This window comes from Branchiostoma lanceolatum, chromosome 1 (genome assembly GCF_035083965.1).
Source record: "Branchiostoma lanceolatum isolate klBraLanc5 chromosome 1, klBraLanc5.hap2, whole genome shotgun sequence".
In the NCBI taxonomy this organism is placed as follows: Eukaryota; Metazoa; Chordata; class Leptocardii; order Amphioxiformes; family Branchiostomatidae; genus Branchiostoma; species Branchiostoma lanceolatum.
In genome coordinates this window covers 40,816,305-40,831,651 of record NC_089722.1, presented here as the reverse complement: position 1 = coordinate 40,831,651, position 15,347 = coordinate 40,816,305, and the positions used below count along the sequence as shown (strand labels likewise).

At 41.7% G+C, this 15,347-nt stretch overlaps 1 protein-coding gene across 1 annotated transcript; it reads left to right on the top strand.

Annotated features, from left to right (window-relative positions):
* Positions 1–623: 623 nt before the first annotated feature.
* LOC136423177 (probable cytochrome P450 49a1) lies at positions 624–10,309 on the top strand. The gene is made up of 10 exons (XM_066411239.1): positions 624–1,060; positions 2,412–2,640; positions 3,367–3,566; positions 4,027–4,234; positions 5,022–5,190; positions 5,996–6,162; positions 6,451–6,529; positions 6,899–7,058; positions 7,265–7,308; positions 7,648–10,309. The coding sequence occupies exons 1-10, from the start codon at positions 847–849 to the stop codon at positions 7,753–7,755; spliced, it is 1,578 nt and encodes a 525-aa protein (XP_066267336.1). The 5' UTR covers positions 624–846; the 3' UTR covers positions 7,756–10,309.
* The last annotated feature ends 5,038 nt before the right edge of the window (positions 10,310–15,347 follow it).

The following is a 15,347-nucleotide window of genomic DNA, read 5'->3' as shown; positions in this document are numbered from 1 at the left end:
ATATTTTTTCAATGTATCCCCATAGCAAATTTCAGGTCATTTGGATATATTTCCAGAGCACAGGAGCTAGGCCAAAAAGTACGTTTTTGGTCAGAAAAACCTCAATAAAATCTGTTTAAAGGAATGTATCAAAAAAATGGAAAAAAAAAACACCCCAGGGTATTTACCCACTCTACCTATATACCAAATTTGAGCCCATTTGGCCCAGAGACCACCGAGTGAATCGATTTGAAAGATTTGACAGGAGAAAGAAACATAACAAACACAATATGTACCGCCCATACCTAGTATGGGCGATACATAAATAATCCAGTCATTTACCACCATTGGAATTTAAATCTTCCACATTGATAATACAAATGAAGTCCTAATGTCCATAGTTAACATACCATGACATTGTAATGAACTTGAATTCACTTGTCTTACCATACGTGCTCACTTGGACCAATCAATGACATACAAAACCAATAGTGTAAAACTAGCTCTCCGGACAACCGTGCAGGTCTGTAATAGTGGCAAACAAATCACAGGAAAATACATGTACAAGTAGGGGTTGCCACCCCCTCCCCGTCAAGAATGGTTCGGTCCGTGCGGGATGACTCGAGACATGGACGATGACCTGGCCTTGACCAATCGGACGATGACCTGGACAAACAGTCACCCACAAACGTAAATCGACACAACCTAGTGTCCTTGCATATTTGTGCAGGGGCCTTCTCATGTCAAGAACCAGCACTGGCAACTCTTCACATCTTGACTTGACAACAAGAAACTCTTCAGAACCTATCGTGGAGGCCTGACTGATCATTTAGACACCTGTTGAGCCTTCCTAAACCGAGTGTCAGGATGTCCTTGCTACAGAGAGTTGTCGGACAGCGAGGGAGTTTGTTCCGTGTTTGTGGCGCACGAAGTCTGGCGGCTCTGAAAACGACCTACCGTCCACAGAGCACCAGGGCGGAAGAGAGCGCTGCGCACGAAGCAGCCGCTCGGCCGTTCGACGAGATCCCCGGGCCGAAGGGTCTCCCCCTCATCGGTACGGCGTTGGAGTACACTCCTTTAGGTACGTAACACGGGAGGGCCAAAGCCATAACTAGTTTTACCTTGTGGTGCCCAGTATATAGATTCAAAAGGTGAAAGGTTAAAACTCCCCCTTTGAAGCACCACGTCTATTTTAAGGTAACTCGGTCGTTTCTTTTTTATCGCCCGATCTGCAATCACTACGTAAATAATGCCCAGGTTGTACGTGTTGCCTGAGTTTCTTTTAGTTAAACTTACCAGGTCATGATCAGGCAGGTATACGTAGACACGGTAAAAGGTATCGATTTGTAATTGGCTGTATGGTTCTCAGGTTGCCACGTATGTCATGTGTTGTTTGATGCGCTGACTTGTTGTTGCAAGGCTTCTTTTCAAGTTAAGTAGACGAATGTTCAGGATATGCCGCCCTATTATGTATACGACTGTGTAGTTTTGACCCATGACGTGAGTCATGACGTCACCCAATCAGGGTCCTGGTGGAGCTCTGACCTCCAAGCAGATGTTTTGAGCCTTTACTCCTTGACTGTCTTTTGATCTATTTTGCTGCGTTTTGCATACATGTCATGTTTCGAATGGTGCTCTCCTTTCTCTGTTCAGAAGGCCGAGGGAATTGTATCTACTTTTCTGTTATTGTATATTTCATTGTTTTACAGTAGTGTAGCAATAGTACAAATAACAAATCATATTCATAATCACTGGAGCAAGAGAACTCATAGTAAAGGGTAAAGCAGTCGTTCTCAAATTGAGGTGAAGCATGATGCCTTTTTCAAGTACTAGTAGCTTGTGGCCAAGCAAACCGGGTCACCCCTACTCTTCTAGATATGTGTGTTGGATTCTTTTACGTGCAGAGGTTTGACGCTTGAGCCCCAAGCTCCCTCATACACGGGGCCTCAGGCTCTACGTCACCATCCGAAATGACGAATGCAATCCCTTACAGCATGTCTGAGCTGGAGTTGACCTTATAGCTAGGATCGAACTCGGGCACGGATCCACGAAATTCGGCGAAGCAGCGGGGTTGCAGGCGCCAAGGGGACATTTAGACTACTCTACTCTATTCTACTTTACCCTCATCTACTCTACTCTACTCTACTCTACTCTACTCTACTCTACTCTACTCTACTCTACTCTACTCTACTCTACTCTACTCTACTTTACCCTAATCTACTCTACTCTACTCTACTCTGCTCTACTCTACTCTACTCTACTCTGCTCTGCTCTGCTCTGCTCTGCTCTGCTCTGCTCTGCTCTGCTCTGCTCTGCTCTGCTCTGCTCTGCTCTAGCTGCTCTACTCTACTCTACTCGGAATTTCTCGTTCTATTGTTGGAGGACCTCGTCCTCTGTGCTTCAGATCTACCCATTATATTATTCATTTTCAGGTCGATTCCCGGTAAAGACAAACCTCCGGGACTCATTCAGGGAGAGAACGAGGACCTACGGGATCATCTACCGGGAGAAACTTGGCCCGATGGACTTGGTGGTCATCAGCGATCCCAAGGAGATCGAGAAGGTGTTCCGCAACGAGGGGAGATATCCGGAGCGCCTTCCGCTGATGAGCATGAAAATTTACCGGGAACTTAAGAAGCTGCCAGCTGGAGTAGCAAACTTGTAGGTATAGACAATAAACACATAAACACTGACACACAAACACGAACAAACACACACACACGCACAAGCACAAACACACACACACACACGCGCGCGCACACACACACACACACATGCACACACACACACGCACAAACACACACACACGCGCGCACAAACACACACACGCACAAACACACACACACGCGCACACACACACACACACATGCACACACACACACACACACACGCGCACACACACACAAGCACACACACATGCACACACACGTACACACACACACACGTACACAGACTCACACACACATACACGCACACACACACACATACACACACACACACATGCACAAATATTTTGCATAAAGTTGCTTATTTTCCATTAACATCTTTAAAAAAATCAATATTGAGTTGTTTCTCCTGTCTTCATTTTTACGATCTTCCTTTGAATATTTTACGTTACAATGCAGATTCAAACACAAACACACACAAACAAACACACACACTTACAAAGACACACACTCACACTCACACACACACACACACACACGCACATGCACAAATCAAGTTTCGACATTTCTTGTGCTAAGCTTACAGGAATGTGACTGTAACCGTGCGCTGCATATTAGTAATATCAGTGCTTCATATGCTTGAATGTGATGGATAAAGGTTAACGGACATTAAATCTAGACTTTGCAGACAGGAAGATCAGATTTCGTCTTTATTTCTTAGAAACGGAGAGGAGTGGCAGCGCGTGCGCAGCTCGGTTCAGAAGGACCTGATGCGGCCCAAGACTGTCGGTGCGTACGCCTCACTACAGGATGACGTCACCAGGGACTTGATTGACGTCATCAGGGCTCTGACAGAGAAGGAAGAGAGCGGAGGTCAAATTCACAACTTCACCAGCTACGTGTACAGATGGGCGCTAGAGTGTGAGTATGAGAACCTACCTAGGAAACGTTTCATAAGGAAGAGAATATTGATTTTCCCAATTAACCATATTTTACACACACCGTGCAATGTGTATATATTATGTATAGAATACAACAAGATGTATTCTGCATCGCCCGAGGTTCCAGCCCCACCGCGGGTCGGAGTGAAATCCGCTAGAAGTTGAGAACGTTTCCTCGACCAAAAACTTGTAACAACAGCGATCCAAACGTCTGAATACTGTGTTTGACAGTGGCGCACCCAGCGCACTCGAAGCGCGTTCGAATTATTTGATGGAAGCCCGTGCAATGCGAATCGTGGCCCGGGCAAAACCGGAAAATACGGACCGGTCCGGAACAGCCGTATCGAACATTATCGCGGCCCATGACACAAAAGTGATTTATTTCATGTTCACAACTTTGTCAACTCTACGATGAATGACTTTACTTTTTTCTTTCTCAGCGATCAGCGTGGTTGTGCTGGACAAGCGGCTCGGCTGTCTGACCTTGGAAGACCTTGAACCGGGTTCTGACGCACAGATGATGATCGACGGGGTCAACGACTTCTTCGATGCATTCGGCAAGCTGGAGATGTCAGCAGTCGGTCTTTACAAGTACATCAGTACCCCAACGTGGAGGAAGTTTGAGAAGGCAGTCGACCAATGGCACACGTAAGTATCTCAGCTGCAGGCTTAAAGTTAGTTCTTTTTCATGTAGTCTCCTTGTGCTAGCTTCTACCAGGTCGCGTGGAATGCTAGAAAATATTAGAAATTGTCCAAATAGAGTGAATAGTATGCTAACTTATGGCTAATGGAGTACTAGTTGGGCACGAAGTGAGGGTAAAATGTGCAATCCTAGGAGCCTGCAAGTTAAACCCTGGCAAATATCCTTTCTATTGCCGACGTAGTTAGTCTGGTAGCTATAGAGACTATCCTTGTGTTACCTTGTGGTATTTTGTGCTAAACCTCATGAGGTTGAGGGCGCGAGCACGGGGGGGGGGGGGGATTGTTGCAAATGTTGAAGGTTGATGTAGCCGCATTTAGTAGGCCGGTCTAAAAGTTCAGCTGAACAAGCCCAATGGCTTCTGGCTCCTCTGTGGGTAGTTCCATTGCTCCCCATGGGTGGTCTTCATGGACAGTTACAGGTTTGCGTAGCAAAACCTTTGTTGGCTCCATTGGCATGTGTGGTGGCCGCCATCTTCATTTGTGATGTCACAGGGTCGCCATATCATTTTATTGGGAGGGGTGTTTTGGGGGTCGCTAGCGTTCTCTCTATTTTTAACAAATCGGCGCACAACAATCACACATTCAACTCCAAAAAAAAAGAAAAATTCAATACCAATTCATATTTATAAAAAGACCACGTAATCGCTAAACTAACATAGTAACCCTGAAGTATGTGTAGCACAAATACTTAAGTCTAGTTTTGACTCATATTTGGATTGGCATCAAATCCCAGTGTCGCTGCCAAGTTGCTGAAGGAAAAGCTGACTAAAGGCAAGACCGAAGATGGGAAACTGACCGAGTCGAACACGGACTTCCTCCAGAGCCTCCTGTCCAGGAATGACGTCACGTTCGAGGAAGCCATGCTGATGGCGGTGGACCTCCTGGCTGCCGGGATCGACACGGTATAGCCGTATGAGTTGTGCATTCTTAGGTTTGCATAGCAAAACCTTTGTTGGATCCGTTGGCATGTTTGGTGGCCGCCATCTTGAATTGTGACGTCACAGGGTCGCCATACTATCTTATTGGGAGGGGTGTTTTTTGGTGTCGCAAGCTCTTTTTTCAACCAATCGGCACACAAGTATCACACATTCAACTAAAATAAAAATAAGAATTCAATACCAATTCACATAGATAAAAAGACACCGTAATCGCTAAACAAACATAGCAAAACTGAAGTATGATGTAGCACAAATACTTAACTCTAGTAACATGTTGTGATTTAGGTAAAAGTATGCGGCGAATAAGTTGTTTTCTACTTTGACCCAGCGTTATGCAGTCTGGTTATCGAACCGAAAAAAAAGAACTTCTTCGACCGCACACCTCACCTTAACCAATTTCAAACAAATATAAGTACAGAACTCATTCGGATTATACGCACACGTGTGAACGGTCCAAACTAGTTTTCAAATCCTTCCCATTGAGGCTTCATCATTTTTCTCGGGATCATCTGAATTCGTCCTAGTACAGGAAGACTCTTTTATCTCGAAATTCCATTACTATTAAGTGCGTTGATGTAGTCACAACATCTTCAAGTCACCGGTCTTTTTTGGGCGAACAGCCACTTTCTTTCCATTTCCAAACTTCCTTTAAAAGTACTAGACATCAAGTCCAATCCAATGGCTGGTCATAAGTATGAAGTAGGTACAGTATATATTTAATCGTACATATCGTTTCTTAGTTGCCAGCTTAATTTTCATTTTTATTCAGACGGGGAACACCTTGATGTTCAACCTTTTCTGGCTGGCGAAAAATCCCGAAGCCCAGGAGAAACTTTACCAAGAGATCATGGAGGTGGTCCCAGCCGGGCAGCCCGTAGACGATAAGATGTTGAACAAGATGCACTACCTTCGTGCCGTGGTGAAGGAAACTTTCAGGTACATGAAAGGATATATATACTATATAGAAACCTTGCTTCTCAGCATTTGGGAAGTGAGTCTCTCATAATGATGTTCTATGGAGATGCTGTTCCTGGCCTATTCACATATAACCCATTATCTTCAAGTGGCCTTATACAGGGTGCCTAAGCATTTGCACGACTTCCTACGAATTTTACTAGAAACGCATGGCTAAGTATTCGAATATGTCGATACATTTATCTGCAACCGTGAGAAGATAGTATTACATATTTAACTTGATCTTTTCGTCGTATCGAAATTTTTCAGGCTTTATCCAACTGTTCCTAACAACGTGAGAACGCTGGACCGAGACATCGTGTTGTCGGGGTACGTCGTCCCTGCGAAGGTAGGTCAGTCAGATACTGCAATAAACTACATCTATTGTCAGATTAAATTCAGACCAATAAGCTTCGTTCTCAATACAAAATAACATGATGTAAAATGACGTAATAACATGAAATAGTATCTGTATTGGTAGTTAATGGTGTATCTGTAGCTGAACTGTATTTAGACACGATAAACAAAATGTTCATACAAACAAATTACGTTCCGTCACCTCTAACAACGATGACCTTCTTCAGTTCATATGACAAATGGCTAAGGTCACGTGCCCTTATAGTCTCATCCGTTGGACATGACTTGGCATTTTGAACAAAAAGTATTGTCAATTGACGATGTACTTTAGACTAATGTGCTTGTGTATACCTTACTTCAGACAATGATCTTTATGGCTCATGACGTCATCAGCTCACTTCCGGAATACTATCCGGAACCGGAAGTCTTCAAACCGGAAAGATGGCTCCGTGATGACGAGTCGAGCGGCGTCCAACCGTTCACCCTGCTGCCGTTCGGCTACGGACCGAGGATGTGCATCGGTACGGACTTTCTTGGACTTTGCTGGAAGTCTTCCTGGAATTTTGCCTTGATCTAAAATTTATTCTGGACTATCCTGGAATGTTTTCCTGATTTTTTCTCTGACTCTCCCGGAATCTTGTTATGTGCACTTGGGAAGTTTTCAGTGATAACATTCATGATCAACTAGATATCGTGTTAATCTTGTCATTCTGTATTCCTTCTCTAGGCCGGCGTTTTGCAGAACAAGAACTGCACCTTGGATTGGTCAGGGTAGGTTCCGTTGTATTTTAGTGGTTAAAAACAACCCGGAGATTGAAAATATCATTCAACCTCTTTGGCATAACATATTACAGACTACTTTTTTTTCATTTTTGAATCTTGATATCTAACGTTATCTCTGTACTTGACACAAACCGGAACATCTGATTCAAAGATGCATGTGTAAAATTTGTACTTGTCTTGTCGTTAGTTCTTGTCCCTGTTCTGTCTCACCCTACCATTTTTTGTTGTGTACTGTGACAAAACTTGTCACCTGTTCTTTTCCTTCATCCCAACCACCCGGTACGTACTTGGACTTGATGATGATAATGATGATATTTTTCAATGTAGATTGTTCAGAACTTCCACGTTGGATGGTCGGGAGAAGACATGAAACAGGTGAACAGGATGATACAATCCCCAGATAGGGACAGCTTCGTCTTCCGTGAAAGAGCTTAGATTGATTTTTAATTAGCAAACTTGGCTAATCACAATACTATACAATGTTATATTACCACGTATCAGAAATGCGTCATAAAACTACATAACATATCGATAACATAACATTGAAATTAATCAGCCCGCACTAATGTACCTTTAAGATATTGGTGGAATCTCAAACTTCTGGGCATTTGTCTCATATATTATCTATCATACATTTTCAAATATTTTCTAAATTCTACCTGGGCTGCAGAATACAGTGGATCATCGTCACTATTTTCTATTTCTATATATGCAATGCAGGGGTTGTCACATGTCAATATGTTTTTGAATTTTGAATCATTTGAGTGAAATCCCTGTAGATAAAATTCTAGACACGTATATGGTGAGCTAAGCGTATAAGAATCTATAATTTACGCTCAGTCAAAAGCGAATTTGTCTTTCCTTAGTTCTGGTCAAAGTTGACAAACCCATTGATCGACACGTATTTCCTAGATTTTTCCAGTCCTTTATTGCTAATTGCGTTCCATAGATATATTCGCATATATTTTCATACAAGCTGACTTCACAAAAATGTATGTTTAATAATAATAACTTTATTGCTCAACAATTGTACAAGGTACAGAGTATGGCATTCACTGGTACATAGATAACATTCTACTAGGCTAATCCGTCTATCTTATACAATATGGTGTACTAGTCTATCTTATACAATATGGTGTAGTAGTATGGGATGACAATGGGATTTTACAATTATTGGAGGAGTTTCTTACGTCTAGACATTCTTTGATATATTTCCCAATGTATACCATGCATGGGTTGTCACATGTCATTATGTACTTAAATTTGCTATTTAAGTCCATTGAGATAAATCCTGGTAAGTCCAACGATAGCATTGAGTATAGTGAATTACGTAAATCAAAATATTTGGGACATACAATCAAAAAGTGATATTCGTCTTCAACTACCTCTGGACAAAATGGACAAACCCTCTGGTCTATAGGGAGTTTTTGAAATCTCCCCGTTTCTATACTTAATTTATGGCAGCCAATTCTGAGTTTTGTGATTGCTCTACGTACGTCGAGGCTCTTAATGTTTGAAAGGTAGTTTTCTTGCTTATAAATCTTGTTTAAGGTAGAAAGAAAGGAAAGTTTGGAATTGTTTCGAATAGCGCAATGCCAATTTTGTATATAAACATCTTGTAGACGTTGTCGTAGCTGAGTGTTGATTATATCTATATGGTATGACTTCGGGTTCAGCCATACATGTCCAAAACCGTGGTAGTTGAGGATATTTTTCACGTGGACAACCCAATCATGTTCTCCTAAAAGAACAGCATTGTATGCCTCCCGAAGTAAGGTATCTTCGGGTAAATGAACTAAGCGGTGCCAGTATTTTACAAGTTGCATTTCTGCGTCCATCATCGTTGGGAAAGTTCCCATTTCTCCTCTGACACCATCGTTTGAGGCTTTGGCATGTATACCTAACAGGAATTTCTGGAAACGCATATCAATGATGTCAAATTCTGGAATATGTTGATTTGCGTGTAGGTTTATGAGTTGGAAGCCGTTCTCTCGTAGAGTTTGGCTATTGGCATGACGCATTAGTATTTCTTTATCTGTATTTCTTTCGAAACATACAACATAGGTACTATTAGATTCAGAAGAGGTGGTTTTTCGAATGGTGGCAGGAAAGTTATTTTGAATATCAAGTATTTTTAGTAAAGTTGACAGAACCTTTTGAGAAGATTCACGGATGTTACCGGTATGTGATGCAATAATTTTCATAGTTTTGGAAGAACGGTCAAAGCATGTGATCTCTGAGCCGTACATAAAGATGGGCTTGACGAATTTATCAAATAGGTTTTTCCCAAGATTGATTGAAACGTCATTGTTAGAGAGTATAAGAGCCTTGAGTTTAAAAAGTGCTCTCATTGCTCTGGTTTTTAAATATTTCCTGGCATTTTTGAACTTACCCGATGATGTAAACGGAATACCGAGGTAGGTATAGCTGTCAGTGATTTCTATTTCTTTGTCATAAATATGAAATTTGTATTTCTTCTTAGAACCTTTGCCGAAAACAACAACCTTGGTTTTTGAAACATTGACAGATAGTTTCCATTTCTTACAATAATTTTCTAGGCAATCAATACAATGCTGTAGCCCTTGTTTTGACGATGATATCAGAGCGAGATCGTCTGCCCAGGATAAACAATTTAGGGATTTTGAAGTTAGGACTGCAGGATCACATTTCGTGGGATCAAAGCACTTAGATATGTCATTTATGAATAAATTGAATAGTAAAGGGCTTAAATTACATCCTTGTCTTACTCCGCATACGGAAGGAAAGGAGTTTGATAGTCCATTGTCTAATCTAACGGCATAATTCACGTCCCTATACATGGATTTTATAATATTAAAGAAATTTCCTCCAATACCACATTGATACAACTTATAGAACAGCCCATCCCGCCAAACACTGTCAAATGCCTTCCTCATGTCAACAAAGCATACAAATAGTTTCCCACCTTTTTTACTTGTGTATTTGTCTATTAAAGATTTTAGGATATATATATTATCTGAAGTTCTACATCTTTTCCGGAACCCAAACTGGGTGTCATCTAATAGGTTGTTACTTTCTGCAAAGTTTTGTAACCTGTTGTTTAGGATGAGCGTAAATAATTTGGATAGACAACTAGAAATTGCTACTCCTCTGTTATTGTCTACATTAGATTTATCACCTGATTTGAATATTGGCGTAAGAATACTTCTGTTCCAGTTAGAAGGAAAGTTGCCTTTGTTGAGTATAGTATTGAACAGAGTCACTAATGGCTGACATAAGGTTTTTGCCCCATACTTCAACATTTCATTTGAAATTGAGTCAATACCGGAAGCTTTTGCCGTTTTCAATAAACTTAAACCATTCAAGACTTCCCCTGCAGTAAATGGGAAATCTAAGGGGCTTGGGGTTTGATTATCTAATTGATTAAGGTATTCAGTGACAGTTTTTTCGAAAATAGTGTCAAAACTATTGTCATTAATCAGATTATTCAAACTTGTAAAATGTTGTATCCATTCTTCTGACGTAATATTGGGATCGCAAGTATTTGACTTGTGTTTTCCATTTACTTCTTTGTCCAAATACTTTAAAAGTGACCAAAACTCCTTTGGATTGTTTTTGTTAAAATGTTCCAATTTTAACAGAAGGTCGGAATTGTACTTCCGTTTACGCTGTTTGATGAGTTTTTTGTAGTCACGCAAAGCTGTGAAATATTTGTTTCTAGTGTCTTTTAGCCACGGTTCTTTCTTCAATGCCAGCGATAGTCTTTTCAAACGTTGGCGTGAAGACCAGCAGCACTGATCAAACCAAGCTTTATTTTTCTTACCGCTTTGTGTGGGTTTCTTTGTTTGTCTATTGGGCTTTGCTTTAAGTGACTTTTTAGCTACGTCTAACAATAAATCTGTGAAATTTGTGACAGCTTTTTCTGTCGAACAGAAAGATGTTTGGCAAAATTTTTGAAATTCTGAAATTGTATGTTGATTATCTAGAATACTTTGATATGTTAATTTTGATTCATCGTTCCAAATGAATGCTGTTGGCTTGGGTTTAATCTGGTTGGTAGCTTTTGGAACATGAGGGGAATACTTTGTTGACAGTGAGAAGGAAACATGGCAATGGTCGGAAAATTGGGTGATTGGACTACCTCTGTGAAAATGAAACCGTCCCAAACGGCCGAACGCCGTCTGTGACGGGCGTCCACTGAAATTCGATGCGTCCTGAATTATGACCGCAGACCGACTTGGACGGGTTGTAAATCTCTTGATGTCACGTCTTGGACGGTATGAACGGCCTGAAAAACGCCGGGCGCGTCTAGATTGGCTCATTTGACGGCGCCGTTGACGCCGTAGAAAACGTCCCAGACGTCCTGGACGGCGTCCGCGCGGGCTCCCCGCCGGGTTCCAGGCGCCGTCCGGGGACGGGCGCCGAACGACGCCAGGGACGGGCGCAAACGGCGCTTCTGACGCGGACGCGTCTAGATTGGCTCATTTGACGGCGTCGTTGACGTCGTAGAAAACGTCCCGGACGTCCTGGACGGCGTCCGCGTGGGCCCCCAGGAACGGGCGCAAACGGCGTCAATTTTCCGGTGCTAATCCGGGCGCTGTGCGCATGCTTTGTTTGTTTGTTTTTATTTGAATCTCCATTAGTGTTAGATACAATCTTCCACTATTCTTCCTGGAGTTCACATTAATACATTAAAAAGATCATACAAGGAACAATACATATACAAATGAATGGCAGTTATGTACAAAATCGAGTGTGATACAATAAAAATCGTGAGAGGTCAGAGGTCACTTCAAATACATTTGTGCGAACGCTCAACTACCACCAGTATTGTAATGGCTTATTTGTGTACCCTTGTGTAATCACTCTTTCTTTTAGGAATGTTTTAAACAGTGAAGGTGTAGATGTTTTGATGTGTTGTGGAAATGCTTGCTCCGTTCAAGGAGGTTGCTCCGTTTTGAGAAGCGGTTTCTGACGGCGTCCAATCCGGACATGGTTTTGATTTTTATGGCCGCTTGGGGCAACAAAATATGCAGCCAGACTGGCGTAGTAGACCACCCACGGCCGCCATGGCCTCAGACTGGAAGCTAAATTAAACGAATTTCTTCTCAACCTGTATATCTTATAACATTGCTCCGCGGTTAAAAAACATCGTTTAACACAGCGGCGCAGCTTTGTGAAATTCAATCCGGCCTTTGAAGTTTGACTGCGTGCGCCGGCTGGAAGTTTGATTGACATGACGGGCGCGCACAAGTCATCAAGGGTGGGTGCAAATTCTTTAAAAATTTTGATCTTCTCTATTTTCTCATGAATGTGCACAATTAGTCTTAAAATAAGACAGGAGATATTCTAAATATGTATTCTACAGTATCCTTTTGTTATTTGTATTTTGTGGGGTCCAAACAAGATCCTCAGTTTGATAATTGCTACCCCGTAATCGGAGTCGGAAGGGCGGTAAGATTCTGCCACACGTGCCGCGAGTTGGTGGGTTGAAATCATTTTCTGTTGTCTAAATATACATTTTCACAGCATCTTCATCGTTTATTAAAACAACAGATATTGTAAACAGGTATTCTACAATTCTTATGTGCCTTTTTCCCCCGTGGTATTTGATAGCAACATCCTATTTTATCATTTCTTTCGTAAGTGGGGAGGGCACCGTGAGACCTCGTCGGTAACTCATCATTGTAAAGAAACATCAACATGAAATACTTGTTCACTTACCAGTCTCCGCTAAAATAAACTCAGCCAGCTTGATAAAACTCAGCTTCTTTGGTGATATCCCTTTTTTCTGCCGACGGAAGTTTGTTGACTTTCGAATTACCTCCTTGTCCGAACCAAGATCGCAGCGGCGGGCCCGCCACGGCAAATAATGTTCTTATCATGATTCTTCTCACAATCGACGTCTTGTTTGGCGATATAAACTCAGTCACCGGAATAAAACCAAACCCCGGATGTTGTAGAAAGATACAGCTGCTTTTAGAAGTAAATTCCATCCTCCAAAAGTGCGCGAAATCCAAGAAATGGGCAAAAAATTACAGCAAAACGAGCACTGACTGAACAAATGGTCTGTAACAGTTAACGGTCAAATCGAAACTACCACTCAAATTTGCGCATGTGCAGAAGCTGAAAACGTGCTTTTCACACGTTAGAAATGACGACAGGCGGGAGCGTCGGGTAAATAATTATTTTATAGCCCCGTCCGACGCTGTTTCTGACGTTTCCAGCGGCCAGGAAGGCCGCCCCGGCGTCCAACTAACAGACGGGCAGGACGGCCTGAACGCGCGCGACGTATCCGCCGCCGTTCCTGACAGGACAGACGGTCTGGGACGCGCTCCGACGCACTAAAACGCTCTTAGACGGCGTCCAAACATTTTAGACGGCTTCTTTTTTCACTGAGGTAATACTTACATATTGTACATCGGACAATAGAGACTTGCTTACAATACAATAATCGACAACGCTAGATCCATTATAGTGATAACAGGTAAAGTCGCCTTTTAGGTCCCCCGCGAATCTACCATTTAGAATAGTCAAATCCGCTGCTGAACATAAATCTATCAATGTTTTGCCATAGTTATTAACTTTGATATCTCTGTTATGTCTACTTTTGGTGAAACTGATACCGTCCGATGTAGGATTGTCAAGCGCAAAAGTGTCAAAATAATTTTCTATTAGCAAGCCAGTTCTTGCATTTAAATCGCCTAACACAGCGATGTCACCTAGATTAGAGTATTTGCATATGTCATTAGAGAGAATTTCAAAGGGAGATTCTTATAATTGGATATAGCGTGTATGGTGGGAATAAAAGTTCAACAATAGTAAAAAACGAGAATAGCCTGATACAGTTGTGTGTCACCATTGTTTGTTCGTACGATTTCTATTTGTTTGTTTGCTTGCTTTTGGGCTACCGTCACGTCATTATCGCCCTGCAAAGGACATGCAAGCTATAGTTTGTTTATATCAAATATCCGGTAAACTGTAATAAAGCTGAAATAAATAAATAATAACTAGACACGAACTAGTTTCGAACTAGTCCCAAATATTGGCCCCCTATTGGGAGCCATTAGTCACCAACTCTATCCGGTTTATAGATATGACCTTTATGTGACTGTGATAGAAAAACTTAAAGACCCCAGTAAAACTATATAAATACGGGATAATGTAAACTATAGCCTTCAGTATGCCCCTGGCAGCCGTACAGTGCACATCAGTGGAGGCCTGGCTGAGAAAGTTTACCATGTACAAGTTACTCTTCAAGTCATGTTTGAAATCTGTAGATAACATATAAGAATTTGAAGTATGGCTCACATAAAGAAGTTAGCTTGAAGGACAGTTAGCCAAGAAATAAAGTAATGACAACACTGGCTTGCAATTTAGTTTGAGACATTGGCTAGCAGTTATATGTACTGTTCTACAGAGCCCTATTCTATGCTGGTTACAACAACAAGAAGACGCAAAAAATCCCAAGTCATATTTCTAGACACACAACCTAGGCTAATGTTGGGAAGACATTGGAAATTTATATCCATTTAGACACTCTAGCACAACGTTGACAGGGTCGATTTGAAAGTTTGAAAGTTTGAACAAGGTTAGCTTCCCCCAAACTGAAAGTTTTAGATAGCATTGTCTTGATTATCCAAGGGATCTTATCTGATTGAAACTTCCTTGGATTATGTGACTTTTTGATAGATATCTGGGCCATTCTGCATGGTTTGATACTGTTCATAGAAAAACCAGTACAGAAAAAAGTTTGAATTCTCTGACAGTTATTATGGTAATCTGTCCCTGCTATTGTCCTAGGCTGGCAGACATCTAATCCTTTTATGAATTTATGTGGTTATGGGGGATTAATCCAGCCCTCAACCTGCTGGGCAGCTCACAGTAGGAGCACTCCCTTTACGACTTCCCCAGGGCAAGGTTTTGGTTCCTTTAAAAGCATGTGATATTTTTGTTTTCAGTGGAAAATATCGGAGTTATTGTGAAGTTTTTTCTGATATATGAATCACGCAAGTATCTGAAAAATAAAGATTTTGAATGACAGAAAA

Coding starts and splice junctions, on each gene's coding strand:
- LOC136423177 (XM_066411239.1), top strand. CDS start 847: ATGTCCTTGCTACAGAGAGTTGTCGGACAGCGAGGGAGTTTGTTCCGT. Junction 2,641..3,366: donor CCAGCTGGAGTAGCAAACTT/GTAGGTATAGAC, acceptor TTTATTTCTTAG/AAACGGAGAGGAGTGGCAGC. Junction 3,567..4,026: donor GTACAGATGGGCGCTAGAGT/GTGAGTATGAGA, acceptor TTTCTTTCTCAG/CGATCAGCGTGGTTGTGCTG.